This window comes from Thalassophryne amazonica, chromosome 19 (genome assembly GCF_902500255.1).
Source record: "Thalassophryne amazonica chromosome 19, fThaAma1.1, whole genome shotgun sequence".
NCBI lineage: Eukaryota > Metazoa > Chordata > Actinopteri > Batrachoidiformes > Batrachoididae > Thalassophryne > Thalassophryne amazonica.
The window spans coordinates 34,332,412-34,350,998 of NC_047121.1; the positions used below are offsets into that span (position 1 = coordinate 34,332,412).

The 18,587-nt window shown below is 40.8% G+C and overlaps 1 protein-coding gene across 1 annotated transcript in view; it reads left to right on the forward strand.

Annotated features, from left to right (window-relative positions):
* tmx1 (thioredoxin-related transmembrane protein 1) overlaps positions 1–9,792 on the forward strand; it is an 80,693-nt gene extending 70,901 nt beyond the window's left edge. Inside the window, exons 4-8 of the mRNA XM_034159564.1 lie at positions 3,257–3,385; positions 3,671–3,716; positions 5,323–5,424; positions 5,551–5,614; positions 8,237–9,792. Of these exons, the coding sequence (XP_034015455.1) occupies positions 3,257–3,385; positions 3,671–3,716; positions 5,323–5,424; positions 5,551–5,614; positions 8,237–8,463 (568 nt within the window). The 3' untranslated portion in view covers positions 8,464–9,792. The remainder of the gene's footprint in view (positions 1–3,256; positions 3,386–3,670; positions 3,717–5,322; positions 5,425–5,550; positions 5,615–8,236) is intronic.
* Positions 9,793–18,587: the final 8,795 nt, after the last annotated feature.

The window sequence follows — 18,587 nt, forward strand, 5'->3', positions numbered from 1 at the left end:
CCACCCCCCCCCCCACCCCCCCCCCCCCCCCCCCCCCCCCCCCCCCCCCCCCGCTGTGTCGTGTTTTAACAAACTCTGGCAACAGGTCCAGAAACTACGCTCGCTGTTTTGATGCAGAACACTCCCAGCCCGCAAGGATAGAACCGTTCTCTTCTTTTTTCCCGTCTTCAATCTTGTTCAATCTTGTCCAGTTTTTCCAATGTTATATCTTTACGCCGTTGCTTTTGCTGTTCTTCTCGTTTGCCCTCCTCCTCTTTCTATTCCTCAAACATTTTATTTTGGCTAACAATATTAAAATTCTCTTGGAAATCCATGTTTTATCGCGTTTCTGTCATTCACTTGTCAAAACACAGCTGATCTGCGCCAACTGATTTGTGCATTGCTATGGTGACGACCAGAGCGGAGTGATAACAGTGACTTAATTCGCCGAACTACGTATGCGTATACACGAAAATAATGCACGCCAGTTAGACATGGAATTCTCACTGACCATTGTGTGTGTGTGTGTGTGTGTATGTATGTATGTATGTATGTGTATATATATATATATATATATATATATATATATATATATATATATATCCGCATGCATATATTACCACACCAATTCAGCTGTCACTGGCAGATGGATAACATAGTTTTAGCCACAATGCCTGTTTGCTACAACATTTTTAGTTAGTCATTATGAAAGAGTAAGCTGAACAATAGCAGTAGCATGTAGAACAAGCCTGGTGAGTTTCACTTTTGTCGTTTCCCCCCTCCCAAAGTGGAGCATTGTCCAGTCAAAGCATTCACATGTGCACCCTTCAGAACAGAGTGTCCAGTTGTTTCTCAATTACACCTGTACTGACCAGCAGCATGTGCAGTGGATTTGTTCTCAGTCTTGTGTGCATGTGAATAAAATAACTTGGTTGAGGTTGAGCCAACAGCAAAGTGATTTGTTCTAGAGACAAATCAGGTCAAACTCAAGGTCATGGGTTAGGCTCAAACTGTTAGACCAGTGCATATAAAGGGAATATTTAGAATTGGTGAAACCATACACTTATTAATATTAAACAAATAGGAAGTCATGCATCACCTTTCTAGTGGTCCCATGACCTGTGACCTTCAAGGGTCAAATTGAAGGTCTTAACTGTTGAACTCAAACAGTTTGGACCCAATATGACTTGAACATGTTGGAAGGGTGTTCGTCAACAATGACGTGATTCAGTTCTGAACAGAATAGGTCAAATGTCAAGGCCACAGAGAACCATATACTATGGGTCCACTTAATCACGAAGAATGAATTTGCATGATGTCAGACGAAAGGTGCAGGTGTTGCACTCTTTGAGTGTCTGCTCTAGTTATTACAGTGTCCAGTGTGAATGTTGATGAGACAGTGCATGAATATTGATGGTTTGGCTGCTCTCCATTTTCTTAACCATGCTTGCCTGGTTTTGTATGCTTGACCAGAATTGTATGCATCAGTCTCTGTTAGTCCATGAGATTTTCTCAAAATTGTTAGTTAGCATGAAATACAACCCCTGGCAATAATTATGGAGTCACCGGCCTCGGAGGATGTTCATTCAGTTGTTTAATTTTGTAGAAAAAAAAGCAGATCACAGACATGACACAAAACTAAAATAATTTGAAATGGCAACTTTCTGGCTTTAAGAAACACTATAAGAAAAAAATCAAGAGAAAACATTGTGGCAGTCAGTAACGGTTACTTTTTAGACCAAGCAGAGGGAAAAAAAATATGGACTCACTCAATTCTGAGGAATAAATTATGGAATCACCCTGTAAATTTTCATCCCCTAAACTAACACCTGCATCAAATCAGATCTGCTGGTTAGTCTGCATCTAAAAAGGAGTGATCACACCTTGGAGAGCTGTTGCACCAAGTGGACTGACAAGAATCATGGCTCCAACACGAGAGATGTCAATTGAAACAAAGGAGAGGATTATCAAACTCTTAAAAGAGGGTAAATCATCACGCAATGTTGCAAAAGATGTTGGTTGTTCACAGTCAGCTGTGTCTAAACTCTGGACCAAATACAAACAACATGGGAAGGTTGTTAAAGTCAAACATACTGGTAGACCAAGGAAGACACCAAAGCGTCAAGACAGAAAACTTAAAGCAATATGTCTGAAAAATCGAAAATGCACAACAAAACAAATGAGGAATGAATGGGAGGAAACTGGAGTCAACGTCTGTGACCGAACTGTAAGAAACTGCCTAAAGGAAATGGGATTTACATACAGAAAAGCTAAACGAAAGCCATCATTAACACCTAAACAGAAAAAAACAAGGTTACAATGGGCTAACGAAAAGCAATCGTGGACTGTGGATGACTGGATGAAAGTCATATTCAGTGATGAATCTCAAATCTGCATTGGGCAAGGTGATGATGCTGAAACTTTTGTTTGGTGCCGTTCCAATGAGATTTATAAAGATGACTGCCTGAAGAGAACATGTAAATTTCCACAGTCATTGATGATATGGGGCTGCATGTCAGGTAAAGGCACTGGGGAGATGGCTGTCATTACATCATCAATAAATGCACAAGTTTACGTTGATATTTTGGACACTTTTCTTATCCCATCAATTGAAAGGATGTTTGGGGATGATGAAATCATTTTTCAAGATGATAATGCATTTGGCCATAGAGCAAAAACTGTGAAAATGTTCCTTGCAAAAAGACACATTGGGTCAGTGACATGGCCTGCAAATAGTCCGGATCTTAATCCAATTGAAAATCTTTGGTGGAAGTTGAAGAAAATGGTCCATGCCAAGGCTCCAACCTGCAAAGCTGATCTGGCAACAGCAATCAGAGAAAGTTGGAGCCAGATTGATGAAGAGTACTGTTTGTCACTCATTAAGTCCATGCCTCAGAGACTGCAAGCTGTTATAAAAGCCAGAGGTGGTGCAACAAAATAAAAGTGATGTGTCGGAGTGTTCTTTTGTTTTTCATGATTCCATAATTATTTCCTCAGAATTGAGTGAGTCCATATTTTTTTCCCTCTGCTTGGTCTAAAAAAGTAACCGTTACTGACTGCCACAATTTTTTTTCTTGATTTCTTATAGTGTTTCTTAAAGCCAGAAAGTTGCCATTTGAAATGACTTTAGTTTTGTGTCATGTCTGTGATCTGCTTTTTTTTCTACAAAATTAAACAACTGAATGAACATCCTCCGAGGCCGTTGATTCCATAATTTTTGCCAGAGATTGTATTTGTCTGCACAGATATTTAAAGTTCATCCGTGTGCGTGTTTCAGCTGTAAGGATGGTGTGTTCCGGAAGTACCACGGAGCTCGTACTAAAGAAGACTTTCTTAGCTTTGTCGACGAGCAGAAATGGAGCGCCATAGAGCCCGTTTCTTCTTGGTTTGGACCGTCTTCATTTTTGTGAGTTTTCTGCTTTACACAGTATTTGCAAACAGTGCAATGATTGGAACAAATTGGCATTGTCCTATACAGACTTTTTTTTTTAAGATCATAAATTGAGATTAATGAACACTACAGAGGTATTAATAAATAAGATTTTCTGCTCTCTTAGCCTGATTGTTTGTGTAGTGTCTGTGATCCTCATTCACTAAACTTGTATAAACACTCCATCCACAACTTCATACTTGCAACAGTTAGATCATTCCAGTTGAAATCACACAGTGACGTTTCCTCCTCTTTTAACAGAATGAATTTAATGTCTGCTTTGTTCAAGCTCTCCATGTTCATCCGGGTAAGTGAGGACCTAAATTGTCAGTATGTTATTTATTACATATGGTGAAGTATTAATGTATTAGTACACAGTTTATTTAAAACGGGTCATGTTCCTGCATTCATTCATTTTCTATACCCACTTACTCCAGTCAAGGGGCACTGGGTGGGGGGGCTGGAGCCTGAGCCTATCCCAGAAGTCATAGGGCGTAAGGTGGCATACACCCTGGACAGGATGCCAGTCTTCTCGCAAGTCCATGTTGCTGCAAAATATGAAAATTTATGTGGCAATATGAATGGCTTTTATGTGCAAAAACATTAAGTTACTCTTTGTACACTTTTTTTGCAACACTGTGTTGAAACAGTAGGAACAGTAATAAACATTTTGTCAGGTTACTAAACCCTCAGTAAACACTTTTTGCTGTTCCTTGGACTTGGGAGCACATCTGGAATGACTTTGTCCTCAGGTGCTAAAATTCAGATATCAATAACTCTGTCTGCCTTCTATTTTGGGTGGACAGAACACCATTATATTTATTTATTTATTTATCATGCATTACAGTGGCCTTAGTGGCAACCAGAACCCTGTGATTAACAAGAAGGTGTCATAAATTGCTTGCAAACCAAAGTCCTACTTTGCATTTAACTGAACAAGTGCAGACATGTTCCACTGCACCATCATTCCTGTTTAAACTAATGTATAAAAGAATGAAAGGCATCAGAGGGCTGATGCACAATCTGTGCACTTTGCACAAGCTTTTTATTACTGTTGATGATATATTGCTGTTTATTCTCTGTGAGTTTATCAGGAACTCACTTGCACCTGTCAATCACAAATATTTTACTGGTTTATGAGAGCTTTTGATCAAATCTCTTGCCACATTGGTAGTGGAAGTATTATGCTGCACCTAGTTTTGTGGGCTATATTTTGCTTGATCTTGACCTCCAAAGTTAATTATCTAGCGACACTAACCCAAATAATAGTCCAACCAAGTTTGTTGGAAATTCAACCGGCTGTTGTTTTTAGTTATTTTGTTCTTGCACATACACACATGACCAATACTGTGGTTGTGCGGCGGTGTCCAGGGTGTTAACTGCAGATTATGTGAGAAGATGCTGACATGGTCCTCACCTGTATCAGAAGCTGAATATACAGGAGTCTTTACAGAGATTTTGTGGACCCACTGACTGGTTGTCTGCCTGGGTGGTTGCCCTCCAGCACCCAAGGCGGTTCTGTGGTGTCATTGATGCTCCCAGACCTGATTGACTGACTGATTCTGTTATACATTTGCTCACTGTGTTAATCACAGAGAATTAATGTTGCTGTGTGGTGACACCAGGGGAGGAGCAAAAGATTCACTCCAGTTTATAGTCTTACTCACGAGGTGAATCATTAGCCACTTAAAAATATGCCTGGATGGTGGCGATGATGAAAGAAATGAATTATTCACGAGTAACTTGTACATACTTTATTTATGCAGTTACGTCCTACATCATGTAACTTACCATGAAGTCACATATCTTGGAAATTCATTGTATTTAATGGACGATTGTAATAAAAACTCTTCTGTTGTACTGTATTTATATTACAGCAGCCTTGTGTAAACGGGTTTTTGTGTGTGTTCCAGCGTTGTCATAACTTCATGACAGTTGAGCTTGGGATTCCTAACTGGGGCTCATACGTTATCTTCGGTTTAGTCACTCTCTTTTCTGGACTTGCTTTGGGGCTGGTGAGTTATTATAATACACTTGGAAATCTTTTATTTAAATAATGGAACACACTTACTGTTATTATAGTGTTAATTTATTGTGAAGACACACTGCCAGTGAAATAATGGGAATTATTGTCTTTCCAGTTACTGGTGTTCATTGCAGATTTCGTCTTCCCCTCACAAAGATTTTCTTCTGATTACTATCAGAGTGAGTTTCATTGGAGATTGTGCTTCATATTAATGTTTGTCCTTGAAACAGCTTTTTAAAAATTATTTTAAAGCTACTGCATATGCAGCTTTTAGTCATTAGGTGGTGTGTTTTAAAGGCTGTTTTCTGTGTGTGTGAAATGATTACAGGAACATTCAACAATATAATACCAAAATTGTCAATTGAAATTAGCTGTTTAAGTATTTATTTTAGAGGTGAGTAGCTAGTTTAAGAATAGAGAGCAGTCACTCTTGTTAGAACCTACATCGCTACGAAAGCAGCTAAAATTAGAAAACAGTTTACATAAAAATGGCATACATCCCCATTCACTCATTTGGAGGTTTGCTAAAGTGTTGTGTCTGTTTTAAAGTGCTGTAGTACAGGAAAGTATTAGCCATTTTTGTTGTTCTCCCTCTATAAAAATGTTGTCATTATATGATAAGGGACAGACACAGAGGTAAAAGGTTATAAACTGACAGCTGGTCCCGGTTTCATAAAGTGCTCTAATCTTATTTGGTCGACTAATCGTTTGATGTTAGTCGTTGCACAAAGCGCTTAGTCTGCTAACGTTTCGCGTTAGCCAGCTAAAGTTTATAGCCTGAGGAGTCTAATCTTATTTTAGTCAACAAACTTCATTATTATATGGTATGTGATTTTTGCTAACTCCTGATTGGCCCATTCACCACTTTCTGAGCTGTACCACATGCCAAGTTGACCGCTGGTGGAGCCGAGTACACCTCGCGTGCAGCAGAGCGCTAGCCAATCGAGCGACGCCTTCTATCGATGATGACCAATCAGATAACACGATGCAACGCCTACTTTGGCTGTCAGTTTGTTGACAAGATTCTACATGATGCCTGTGCATTATTGCACAAAGACTATTCCTTATTAAGCCCCTTTAACGGGCCTGCTTCGAGTTGCGTTGTGCGTCGTCATGAAACAATGCAGTAAAAACTAAGAGCACAGAAAATAAAAACGCTGCTGGCTGCAGCTGCCGCAGCAGCTCCTCGGTCTTGTCTCACAAATGTGTTTACATACATTCCATAAAAGTCCTGCTCACAGACTGATTGCCAGAGACAGGACATGTCCACGTTCAGTTAAAAAGTCCGGACATCTCCAGTCCACTCATGGCCGATTTGTTCATGCGCGCACATGTGAACAATTAAAAGGAAAAAAAGGCTGCCTGTGCTCTTCGCTCTCTGCAAACTCATCACTGTGTTAAAGAAAGGACATAAGTCCTGCTCACAGACTGATTGCCAGAGATGCGACATGTCCACATCAAGTATAACTCCAGACATCTCCACATTTACTCACAGACAGCTCATTCGCACGCGTGCGCAGGCGCATCTCGCGGTCAAAGAAGGAAAGATAAACTATAACAGAACGATCAAGGCCTCGGTGAACCCAGGATGGGGTTCACTTCGGCCAAGACCTCGGTGAACCCCATCCTGACCAGGTCCGCATAATCACGGGTACACCTCATCAAAAGTCTATAATTGTATATTGTCTTACCTCAAAAATGGTGGCTATCATGTACCACTACTTGATGGAGGTTGAAGGAAGGAGAGACTTAACAGTATGCCATTGTATTTCTCTTATAAATTACATTAATATTGTACTGTTATTACCAAGAATCTATGACTGGTATTCTTGACTGTTTTTATGTGGTATTTAAATGCCTCCCTCCCACCATCAAAATTTTTGAGCCCACCATCTAATACTTTGAGTTCGACACCATCAAATTTTTAGTCCCGCCTCTGGAAACCTGCATTCACTGGTCATTGATCAACTGTGGTCCATTACACCACTAAAAGTTACTGTTGCATTTTATAAAGTAACCTAATAACAGCATTGGCTGACAGTCCCTGTTGAAAGTCACAAGACTCCAACCTAATGTTGTGTTCTGTCGCTTTTATTATAAGAATGCCAGGCTCACTTATCCTGTGACCAGGGCGCAAGATCTCTGTCTGCAGATAGTATTCTGAGGAAAAAATGATTTGTTGTCATTACTGCTAGAGTTTCTCACAAATAGACTTCACTTAGGAAGCATATCCATTTGACAACACACTCTAGCAGGTTTTAATTTTTACATCAGTCTGAGAGAATGTCGCCATCCACGGGCAACATACTAACAGTCGTTGTACATGCTCTCCCTAAATGATTTTAATTCAGAAAGTCTGTTCAGACATTCATTTGCCAATTTATTAGGTACACCTTGATGAACCTAATGCAGTGTAACATAACAGTTATCCCTCTCTTTGCAAGGATTATAATATTCTGTTTCTAATTTAACGTTTTTGAGATGGGTGCGGATTTAAATGAAGTATAAGAGTGAGTTGACTGTGCATGAGTGAGGCTTCTGTTCATTGTGTTTATGAGCTGCGATCAGACACATACCTAATACTAACGTGCTGACACACATCGTATTGCAGCTTAACAGCAGCTCAGTATCACTGTTGAAAATGGGTAATCTTAGAGTGTGGCAACAGAAAGTTACCCATTTACCTTTTAATTTGTGCATAAATCCAGTCATGAATGCAGAAATCTCTGAGCTCCTGAGTTCCGCTTCCTAACTGGTTTTGCGAGTGTTCACTGGTTCTTGTCATAATTGTTACTCTGCAGAGAAACAGCCTCTGGAGCTCATCCAGCAACAGGATGAGGAGCACGAGGCCGATGCTGAGGAAGATGATGATGAAGAGGAGGAGGAACGGGATGCAGACCAGGACGAGGTGTGGCGGCGGCGAAGGAGAGGGTCCCCCGAGGGCCACCCGGAACCAAAGGCACATGGCTTGTCAGATGATTGTCTGAGGCAGAGGGTGGTGGGCAGCCCAGGGGAGGAGGACACATAGGAGTCGCCAGCGCCAGATAGCACCTACTGCTGTAAGAACAGCGCCGTGGAGTGGGAGGAGCCCCATCCCAAGCAAGCAGTATTTACAGCAGGGAGCTCTGCTCCCCCCATGCCCCTCAGACCCCCCAGAGACTTTTCCTTCTTTCTTCTCCTTCCGTCTTTGCTTCCTTTTCTGTGGGAGCGCTTTAGACTCCCGCTGTCTCTGCCTGGAAAAACAAACAGTCCTGACAGCCCGTTTTCACTTTTGGAAGCAAATTGCCTGCAGAAGGTTTGGATAAAAGTAGCGCTAGATTTTGCAGTGTTGTTTTTTTCTATGCATAATTTTTTTATGTGTGTTTATTTCAGTTGAATTGCAACACTCAGAGTTTACTTTTCAGTTTTTGTACACACAGATAAGCCTGTCACAATAATTACTGTGTTGACTTATATTACCATATATAGACATAACCTCAATAGTCCCCCCCCACCCACCCCCCAGGGTTGATATTGCCCCTCATGTATACACATACATTTGTTTATGTAAGAATGTCAACATTTTAGTTGTATGATTAAAATGCAGGGTTATGGGCCCTAGTTTCCACCATGAGGAGCTCACAGCACAGGAGCTATCGCTAGTTTCCACCCAACACAATTGTCATCTTCATACCCAGGGCCCGTTTCCTTTAGTACCAATTACCTGCACTCACCTGTACACCCATGGGTGTGTTCTGTAAGAATGAGGTGAGGTCTGGTGCAATCCTGCTGTATTCCTTTTGTACATCATAAAGTGTTTGTGCTAAAAGAAGGTCTAAAAATCTAGTTTGGTGTTTTTAGAGCGCAGCACTCAGACACAGCTTACATAAGCAGGTTCACCATACTCCTGTCCATGACGATGTGAAATGGCATATAATTGGAACACAAAATAATGACAAAACACAGATGCTAAAACACAATGTTATTAACTGTGATTTCAATCACATTTTAAACTGCTTTTCTGTGTGGACATGAACGGGGGTGTCAGCCATCATTTGGGTTGCGAAAAATTCTTTCCACACCTGCCTGCGTTCATTCAGTATCACAGTGTTGAACTACGCATTGACTCCTGTTTAAAGGAGATGACAGGACACCGTGGATGGCTGATGTTTTCTTTGCAGAACACCTACTGCAAAACCTTCCATAGCATGAGTTAATGCCGCCCCTCTGCACCCAGCACTCAGAATATGTGGCATTGAGATATCAATGTGCACTCAGCCACTCCCCAAATGGGTTTGTGTTCTAGACTGTGCACCACAGATTGTCCAAGATAAGGCTGCATAAAATTTGGGCACAGCCTCTAAACTGAAGGAATGGGAATAAATAAATAAAAATAGGCGGAGACATTTTGGGTTAGTCCAAATGGGTTTGTTTCCAAACCGCATTCCACTGCTCTGGAATGGGAACATTTGGGTTTAATAGTCCATGGACCAAGCAGGTTTACGGTACCACTTAAGGGGGCAGCACAACATTTAGAATGCAGCCTCAGTGACCATGACCTACACAAAAATGTTTGATAACCATCCCAGGGCGGTAGCTGTAGCCAGGTACGGATCAATGAAGAATTACACAGAGGTCAAACTTTAAAAATGCTCCAGTCATATTGAGAAATATACCACATTATTTGGCTGATCATAACGACTTCAAAAAGGTGTAGTTTGGACTATGACTGAATTCTTTGGAGTTATTGGGTTAAAAACAGCAAAAAAAGGGTCAGTTTTAGTTTGTACAGAGGTCAAAAGTTAAAGTTGCTCCAATTTTGGTAAGAAATGATTTTCACAATGTGTCATGCTTAGTTATCCCATTACAGGGTAACTAACATCTGTCTTGTCATAGAATCTAATATATATTGACGTTATTTGACCTTTTCTTTGGAAACCAAATTTTCAACACGGTCAAAACTGTTCCATTAATTAATCCTTTTATTTCAACCCATAATGTGCAATGTACTGAAATTGGAGCAATTTTAACCTTTGACCCCTGTACAAACTAAAACTGACCTTTGTCACAGTTTTTGCTGTTTTTACTCCATAACTCCAGAACCACCTCATAGTTAGTCCAAACTATACCTTTTTGGAACAGTTATGATTAGAAAAGTAATGTGGTATATTTTTCAACATGATTGGAGCATTTTTAAATTTGACCTCTGTGTAACCTTTCATTGACCCCTACCTGGCTATAGCTACCACCCTACCATACATTTTTGTGTAGCCCATGGTTCACTTAGGCTGGAGTATAAGTCTTATTTAGTCCCCTTTTTTTTACCGGTTAGGTAAAAATTGATGACTGGCTCATTGACTATAAGCAAAGACTTCCCAATTTGTGACCTACTGGCCACCTTTGTTGTCCTCAGTGGTGATAGACAACCTGGCTGAAATTTTAATAAATTACTGTTAAGCATATTAAAGTGTCTTCATTATTTTGAAACTTTATTTCAGATTTAAAACAATTTTCTACAAACCATTATACATTTAATTTGAATACAGTTGCATGCCCTGTATGTAATTCATGCTGCATAATTTATTTTTGGCCCTTGGCCCTCCATGCAGATTAATGTGGCCCTTCAGGGGAAAGAATTTGGGCAGTTTTGGTTTAAGATTGAGAGCTGTGAGCCAATCAACAGGAACAAGCTACTTTTTTTTTATTAAATGTAAGCCTCAGCGCTCAGTTTGTTTTATTAGTTGAGTGTTTTTACTTACGTTGGATGTTTCAGATATATATATTCAAATTCCAGTCTAAATATTGGTAATATCTGGATGGGTGTCCGTGCCATAAAATGGCAATAATGTTGATTTTTCTGCCAGTTTTTTTTTTTTTTTTTTCCTGGGACAGCAAAAACAGTTATTGTGACAGGCCTACATGTTATTCATACCTTCAGTTCCGGTTATACTTTTAGTTGTGCATTCTGTAACTGCATAAAATCCTGCTACGATTCAAAAGTATTAAGAATGATCAATTCCAGTTCCATTAACAAGCAGTGATGATCGCAGTCGATATTCCACTGTTTTTCACAGCAGTAGGGCTTTTATGGGGCATAACTTTGAGTAATTGCTTTGATGAAAAAAGAAAAAGGGAAAATTACTAATATAATTCCAGTTTGTCATGGGAAAGTTGAAAATGACATTTGGCAAACTGCTGACTATTCTATACTGATTGATGCCAGACTTGATTACTCCATGTGACATTAATATTAAATAATTATTCACTTAGATTTGTTAGGTTATTTCCAAAGTTGGTTACATTTCAGGGTTTTTTTTTTCTTTTCTTTCATTCCCCGTTCTAGTTCTCGCTGGAGTCAACTCCAACCCCGTGTTATGTTTTTTAATGGGGTAAGCATGTACAGGATTTGGTGTCTGGATGTGGTGATGGTTTCCACCAGTCTTTGAGTTATTGGTGTTTGCGTGATTTAGTAACAGGTGTGTGGTTCACTAGGGCAGAAGACTTTCAGATGACACACTTTGTGCTGCATTTTGCACCAAGGTGTCTATTAAAGCCACACAGTTTGCAGAAGAGCCGATAAAATGAGGAGTGGACACGCTGCAGCCCCGATGAATGTCTTTGGAGCATGTCCTTAATAGTTTCTCCACAAAATATCAGAATTATTATATTTTTTTTAATACTTTTTCAGTGTTTAATAATTGTGTTATTCTTTGAGTATTAAAGGATGTTTACTTTATGAATCTATTTGTGTGGTTGATCTTCAGATTAGATGTTTAGCATAGTTTTAGATTCTGGAGTCATATTTTAAAGATTGATTCAGAAATTCAAATACTAAATTTTGATGGGCTGTTGGACGAATCTGTCCAAATGCAGCTCTGTTTGGAGCCATAAAAGAACACTACACTGTTGCTTCAGAATGTTTTGATTTGTTTGTTCACGACACTTTTTTACAGTTACTACAAGTTAAAAAAACAAAAAGAGAAAAATTGGTCCATTCTAAACAGCAGTGTAACACAAAAAAAAAAAAAAAAAAAAGTCTAACTCCAATCCTTCCAGCAGGTTTTGTGTCTGCACCGGCACTCTGGTATCACCAGTGTCTCAAATTTAGAGGTTTCTTTACACATGCGGCTTTTGAGTTATATATTGTCTGATTTCAAAAAGTCAAATACTGTTAATTTCCTTGGACAACAGTTTGTTACTCTGCATACTCTCATGTTATCCATCCATTTTACAGAAATCATTTTTCACAGGCTGCAAATTTTGTCTAATCAGGTCAAAAATGTACACAGCTGATCTTCAGAGCAAGCCTCACAATTCTGTGTATGCTGTTCATCCGTCACAGCCAAGTGGAATTGGGGGTGAAGCCTCCGAATAGTGTCAGATTGTATCGAAGCAACACTTTGATGTAACAAGCCAGAACTTTGTAAGAGGGTTCAGAACCTTGTTGTAAAGAGAAACAAACACTAAATTTGGTGGCATGTAATTTTTAGGGTCACTGCTTCTGGTGCAAGCTGCTGGACCTGGCGTGCTTCTGTGCAGTATGTAAAGTTCAAAAATTTCCAAAGTGGACAATACTGAAATTCTGCTACTGTGAAAGACTTCCAGAAGTATGAAAGCCAATACAGGGATCTGGAAGTATTGTCCCAGACTTTTTTATGCATTTCAGAGAAAGCAATCCCTAACCTTAAACAATTCAAGAGAACGTGGTTTGCCCAGTTGCAAGACAGCTGAGATACCAGGTTAGACTCGTTCTGAATCCAAAGCACTTGGAGCCATTCCAAAAATGGAGATAGTTTCTGTAGAGCAAAATCTTCTGAGTTTGTGCACAGCATAGCAAAGCAAAGGGATTAATAGGAAAAATAAATACATCATATTGTTTGACTGACTGGCAAGAACCTGCACCTATTTTTCACTATGGAAACTGGTGCCGTTATAGAACTGGTGTTCTAATGAACTATCCTACTTTGTCAAAACATCCTATCCTGGGCTGAATTTATAGATGCATCTGTCGAGTGGCTTACAGTCATGAGAAATTTGGTCATTTACCTTGTATATGCTGTTTTGAATGATACAACACCAGCAAAACTAAAATTAATGCAGGATTAATTTAAACAGAACTTTATTGGCGATACCAAATGCATGGGCTCCACAATAGCATGCTAGCACAGGTATGCTAATACAGAGAATATCGCTATTGCACAACGCTACAAATTCAGCAAATTGAATTCAAGTGTTATCTTTAATGAAGTGGAAAACAGTCAATACAACTGAACAATTACTTTCTAGTGTTGTGCGCATGCACCCTAAGTCTCGGTAGGATGTCTCAATGGGTTGAATGAAATGTTAGGACACCAGCTTACTCAGAGGACAGTGGCAATGGTAAGAAATTGGTTTAAATTATAGGATTTTCAATGCCTGTTAGTTTGTCCTTGAGGGAAGAAAGCTACAACCCCAACAAACCAACCCAAAAAGCAACCTCTGCCAGCATTAAAAAGCCATGAAATCTCAAGTCTCCCATGTGCCATATGACAAACTCAAGTCCAGATTTCACATATGAGGCAGATACTCAATGTAATTGTAACTTACACTGGCCTGGTGCAAATGCCTACTATAGATCCTAGTCTACATCTGCACCACATTCCATGTGTTGATGGTGTGTGTTCGGAAACGACCTTTCAGAGGCCGTCACTTTCCCTCAAGTCATATAACCAGGCTTTAGTGTTTCCACATGCATTAGGAGCAGTTTGTTTGACTTTTAGCCAGTAAATGCTGCAACATGTCTTCTGAAAACCTGATCTGCAACATGACGAGCAGCAAAGATGTCTGAGAAAGTTGTCTATTTCAGCTCATTAAAAAGGAAAATCTGAATATATAATATATAACTGTGAGGCGGCACTGTGATGAACATTGACAAACGTGATCGTTACCCTGATGCAACATGATCAGACGTGTTATTATTGGTACATTATTACATAGTAAATCTGCATAAACAGCTGCAAGGAGGTTCACCAGTATGCCGTCATCGTGGCCGTCGCGGGTGGCGATGAAGATCATCTCATGATTGATTTGTGACACCTGCGTAACGGATGAAGTAGGGGATTGCCTGTTGGAGTGAAATACGGTGGGGACCTTGTGTGCCCCATAGCCACCACGGTAGCCATGAAGGCCCAACAAGAACCCTGAAACAAGACAATACTGGGGCACCAGTATGCTGTAGTGGGATGCACGATGGCTTAGTGGTTAGCACTGTTGCCTCACAGCAAGAAGGTTATGGGATCGCTTCCCACCTGCTTTCTGCATGGAGTCTGCATGTTCTCCCCATGTTCGCGTGGGTTCTCTCCGCGTGCTCTAAATTGACTGTAGGTGTGAATGTGTTCGTGGCCCTGTGATACACTGCCGGCCTGTCCAGGGTGAACCCTAGGCTCCAGCTCTCCTACGACCCTGAATTGGGATTAATGGATATCGAAAATTAATTAATGTTGTGGTTTGATTTGATCTTGCGATTAAAGTGCATAATTTAGAAGTTTTTTTTTGTATGAAGAAGCTAAACGTTTATGTTTTGATTTGATGTATTGAAACAGCAAAAATGTATCAAAGCTGAATTTGGGTAAATACTGTCTCGGGGCCCTGTAGGTGAATGTGCAGTTTAAAAAGGATCCATGAGATGGAGTTCTTTCACTGGAGATGAACGTTCCCACCACTGTGACCTCTGCGGAGGATCTCACTACACTTACAAAATTCCATCTGTCATGGAAATTCCTCTTTTCTGTTGTCATGGTGAGGATGTCCACGGCTCCACACAGAGTCGCTGGTGATCTGCTGACCACAAACAAGATTTTGTGAAGGTCTTGTTTCCCACAGACCCCGAGTCCATTTCCATACTCAGTTCCCAAAATGAATTCCTACTCTAAATCTACTGGACTTCGAATCTGGCATCAATGTTTTTGTTCTGATGTAAATACCTAAATGATGTGCTTGTACTGTTTAAACCTTTGAATCACAAGGCTCCTCAGGTTTCAGGATGTGAAGGAGGAATTTTCTTCTTTTTTTTTTTAATAAAATACCCAGCCCTTGAGGTCTAAAGCTCTGACCACAAAATTCCATGACAAAAACAAAGCAGTATTCTTTCACTGCACGTCTACGTCACTGAGGTGTGAGCGTTCAACAAGGCAGTGCTTGTTCTCTGAGCTGCTGTGTCCTCTCAGTGTCCTCCCTGTGATCACACTGTTGCACCCACAAAAAAAGATGACCACCACCACCAGGCTGACTGCTCTGTCCCATCATTTATTCTTAAATGCTCTATCAAACATCAGAGAAGATAATCAGACATCTATAGGATGTCTGGTCGCTTGCTTCTTTGTATATGTTTGTGTCTACATTGCTTTTATTATGTGTCTTGTTTCTTGGTTTTGTTCTTTTTTGCTAGAAGTAGAACTACTAAATCCTGTACAGGCCCTGAGGTGGCGGTACGTAGCCCTGGTTTCTGTAGTGTTAAACAGATAGGAGTCTATGATTTCCACAGACAGGACACCAGTCCATTGCAGGTTACTTTCCCAGACAAGGCCAGTACCCGTTTACAGCTAGGTGGACTGGAACAATGCAGATAAAGTGTCTTCTCCAAAGGCCACAGACAGGCAGCTTGACTTGGTTGCCCAAGTCATTGTCCCACTGATCTAACTGCTCTGTCAGCTATTTTGTAAACTCAAGTCAGTTAATTTATTTCTCTCTACATCATAACATACACTCAACAAAAATATAAACGCAACACTTTTGGTTTTGCTCCCATTTTGTATGAGATGAACTCAAAGATCTAAAACTTTTTCCACATACACAATATCACCATTTCCCTCAAATATTGTTCACAAACCAGTCTAAATCTGTGATAGTGAGCACTTCTCCTTTGCTGAGATAATCCATCCCACCTCACAGGTGTGCCATATCAAGATGCTGATTAGACACCATGATTAGTGCACAGGTGTGCCTTAGACTGCCCACAATAAAAGGCCAAGGTTTTCAGAGAATTTGGCAGTACATCCAACCAGCCTCACAACCGCAGACCACGTGTACCCACACCAGCCCAGGACCTCCACATCCAGCATGTTCACCTCCAAGATCGTCTGAGACCAGCCACTCGGACAGCTGCTGAAACAATCGGTTTGCATAACCAAAGAATTTCTGCACAAACTGTCAGAAACCGTCTCAGGGAAGCTCATCTGCATGCTCGTGGTCCTCATCGGGGTCTCGACCTGACTCCAGTTCGTCGTCGTAACCGACTTGAGTGGGCAAATGCTCACATTCGCTGGCATTTGGCACGTTGGAGAGGTGTTCTCTGAATCCCGGTTCACACTGTCCAGGGCAGATGGCAGACAGCGTGTGTGGCGTCGTGTGGGTGAGCGGTTTTCTGATGTCAATGTTGTGGATCGAGTAGCCCATGGTGGCGGTGGGGTTATGGTATGGGCAGGCGTCTGTTATGGACGAAGAACACAGGAGCATTTTATTGATGGCATTTTGAATGCACAGAGATACCGTGACGAGATCCTGAGGCCCATTGTTGTGCCATACATCCAAGAACATCACCTCATGTTGCAGCAGGATAATGCACGGCCCCATGTTGCAAGGATCTGTACACAATTCTTGGAAACTGAAAATGTCCCAGTTCTTGCATGGCCGGCATACTCACCGGACATGTCACCCATTGAGCATGTTTGGGATGCTCTGGACTGGCGTATACGACAGCGTGTACCAGTTCCTGCCAGTATCCAGCAACTTCGCACAGCCAAGATTTAGACTGGTTTGTGAACAATATTTGAGGGAAATGGTGATATTGTGTATGTGGAAAAAGTTTTAGATCTTTGAGTTCATCTCATACAAAATGGGAGCAAAACCAAAAGTGTTGCGTTTATATTTTTGTTGAGTGTACGTCACCTCTAAACATTATATACCAGAAAGGTCTAGACTGACCTAAACCCCCTGATATTTTTTTATTTTACAGGAAGAAACCTCAAGCAGACCAGACTCAGTGGGGTGGCCATTTACTGTTGCCATTCTATCAAGGCAGAACAGAATGCCAAAACAAGACTGAGAGATTGTGCAGCAAGTTGAAACAGAAAAGTTTCAACTGAGATAACCAAATATAGGTCATGGGCCCACTACCTGCCCCAGAGCGGCTTTGATTCAAAGACTGAAATGAAAACTTCGTCATCACCTACAACGCTATCACCTCTCACCTATCCCATACACATAGAGCCAGATGCCGATGGTGGAAAAGCAAATGCTTGGGTCACCCAAAAAACACTCAGTGGTGTACTAGGAGGCAGAAGCTCAAAAGATGCTCAATGCCATTGGTCACTGAAGGGTGGCAAAGAGGAAGCACAGAGGATGCGCAGTGAATACATGGATCACCAAGGGACGTTGGAGCACTTATACACAAACAGGTTTTTGCGTCCCTTGTTTGTCCTGGAAATTTTTTTGGACATACAAGGGACTCTTAAAGGATGCCATCCAGTGAAAGGTGGGGGGGCTGCAACATTTGTGTCACTGTATGTTCTGACCACTCTTGTGCTGTGCTTTTATGCAGTAGTATGGGCACAACAGATGGTCACCCCACTGAGTCTGATCTGCTTGAGGTTTCTTCTTACAATCAGGAGATTGTTTTTACTTACCATTGTTGTTTGTGTGCTTGCTCACAGGGTGGATGAGGTACTTTGAGGTGACATGATTCGGTGCTGTATAAATAAACTGAGCTGAACTTGAACTGGTGTTCCTTCTTGCACGTACAGTATAATAAGTGTTCCTTCACTCAGACTGGCTCATTGTCCCCTCATCTGTCAGAAAGTGTGACTGTTTTGTGTTAAACTGATTCTCCATTACGATTACAGCAAAGCAAAAATAACTTTTTTCTTCCATAAACACCACCCGGCTTAATTATTCCCATCTATGAGCAGTGCTGCACTTCCATTCAGGCCACATAATTACAAGTGGGACTGTGTTCTACAAAAATAAAAAAGTAAAAAGTTGGGGATCTTTTGTGCTTTAACGTAGGTGCTCTTTATGTAATAAAGTGTTTTGGGAAAAAAAAACTGTGGTTTTTGCCTGGATGCAAAGGTCTTACTTTCACAGGATGCAGGTTATTAAAATAGCAGCACATGCTGTCTGCAGTGTAAACATGGTGCG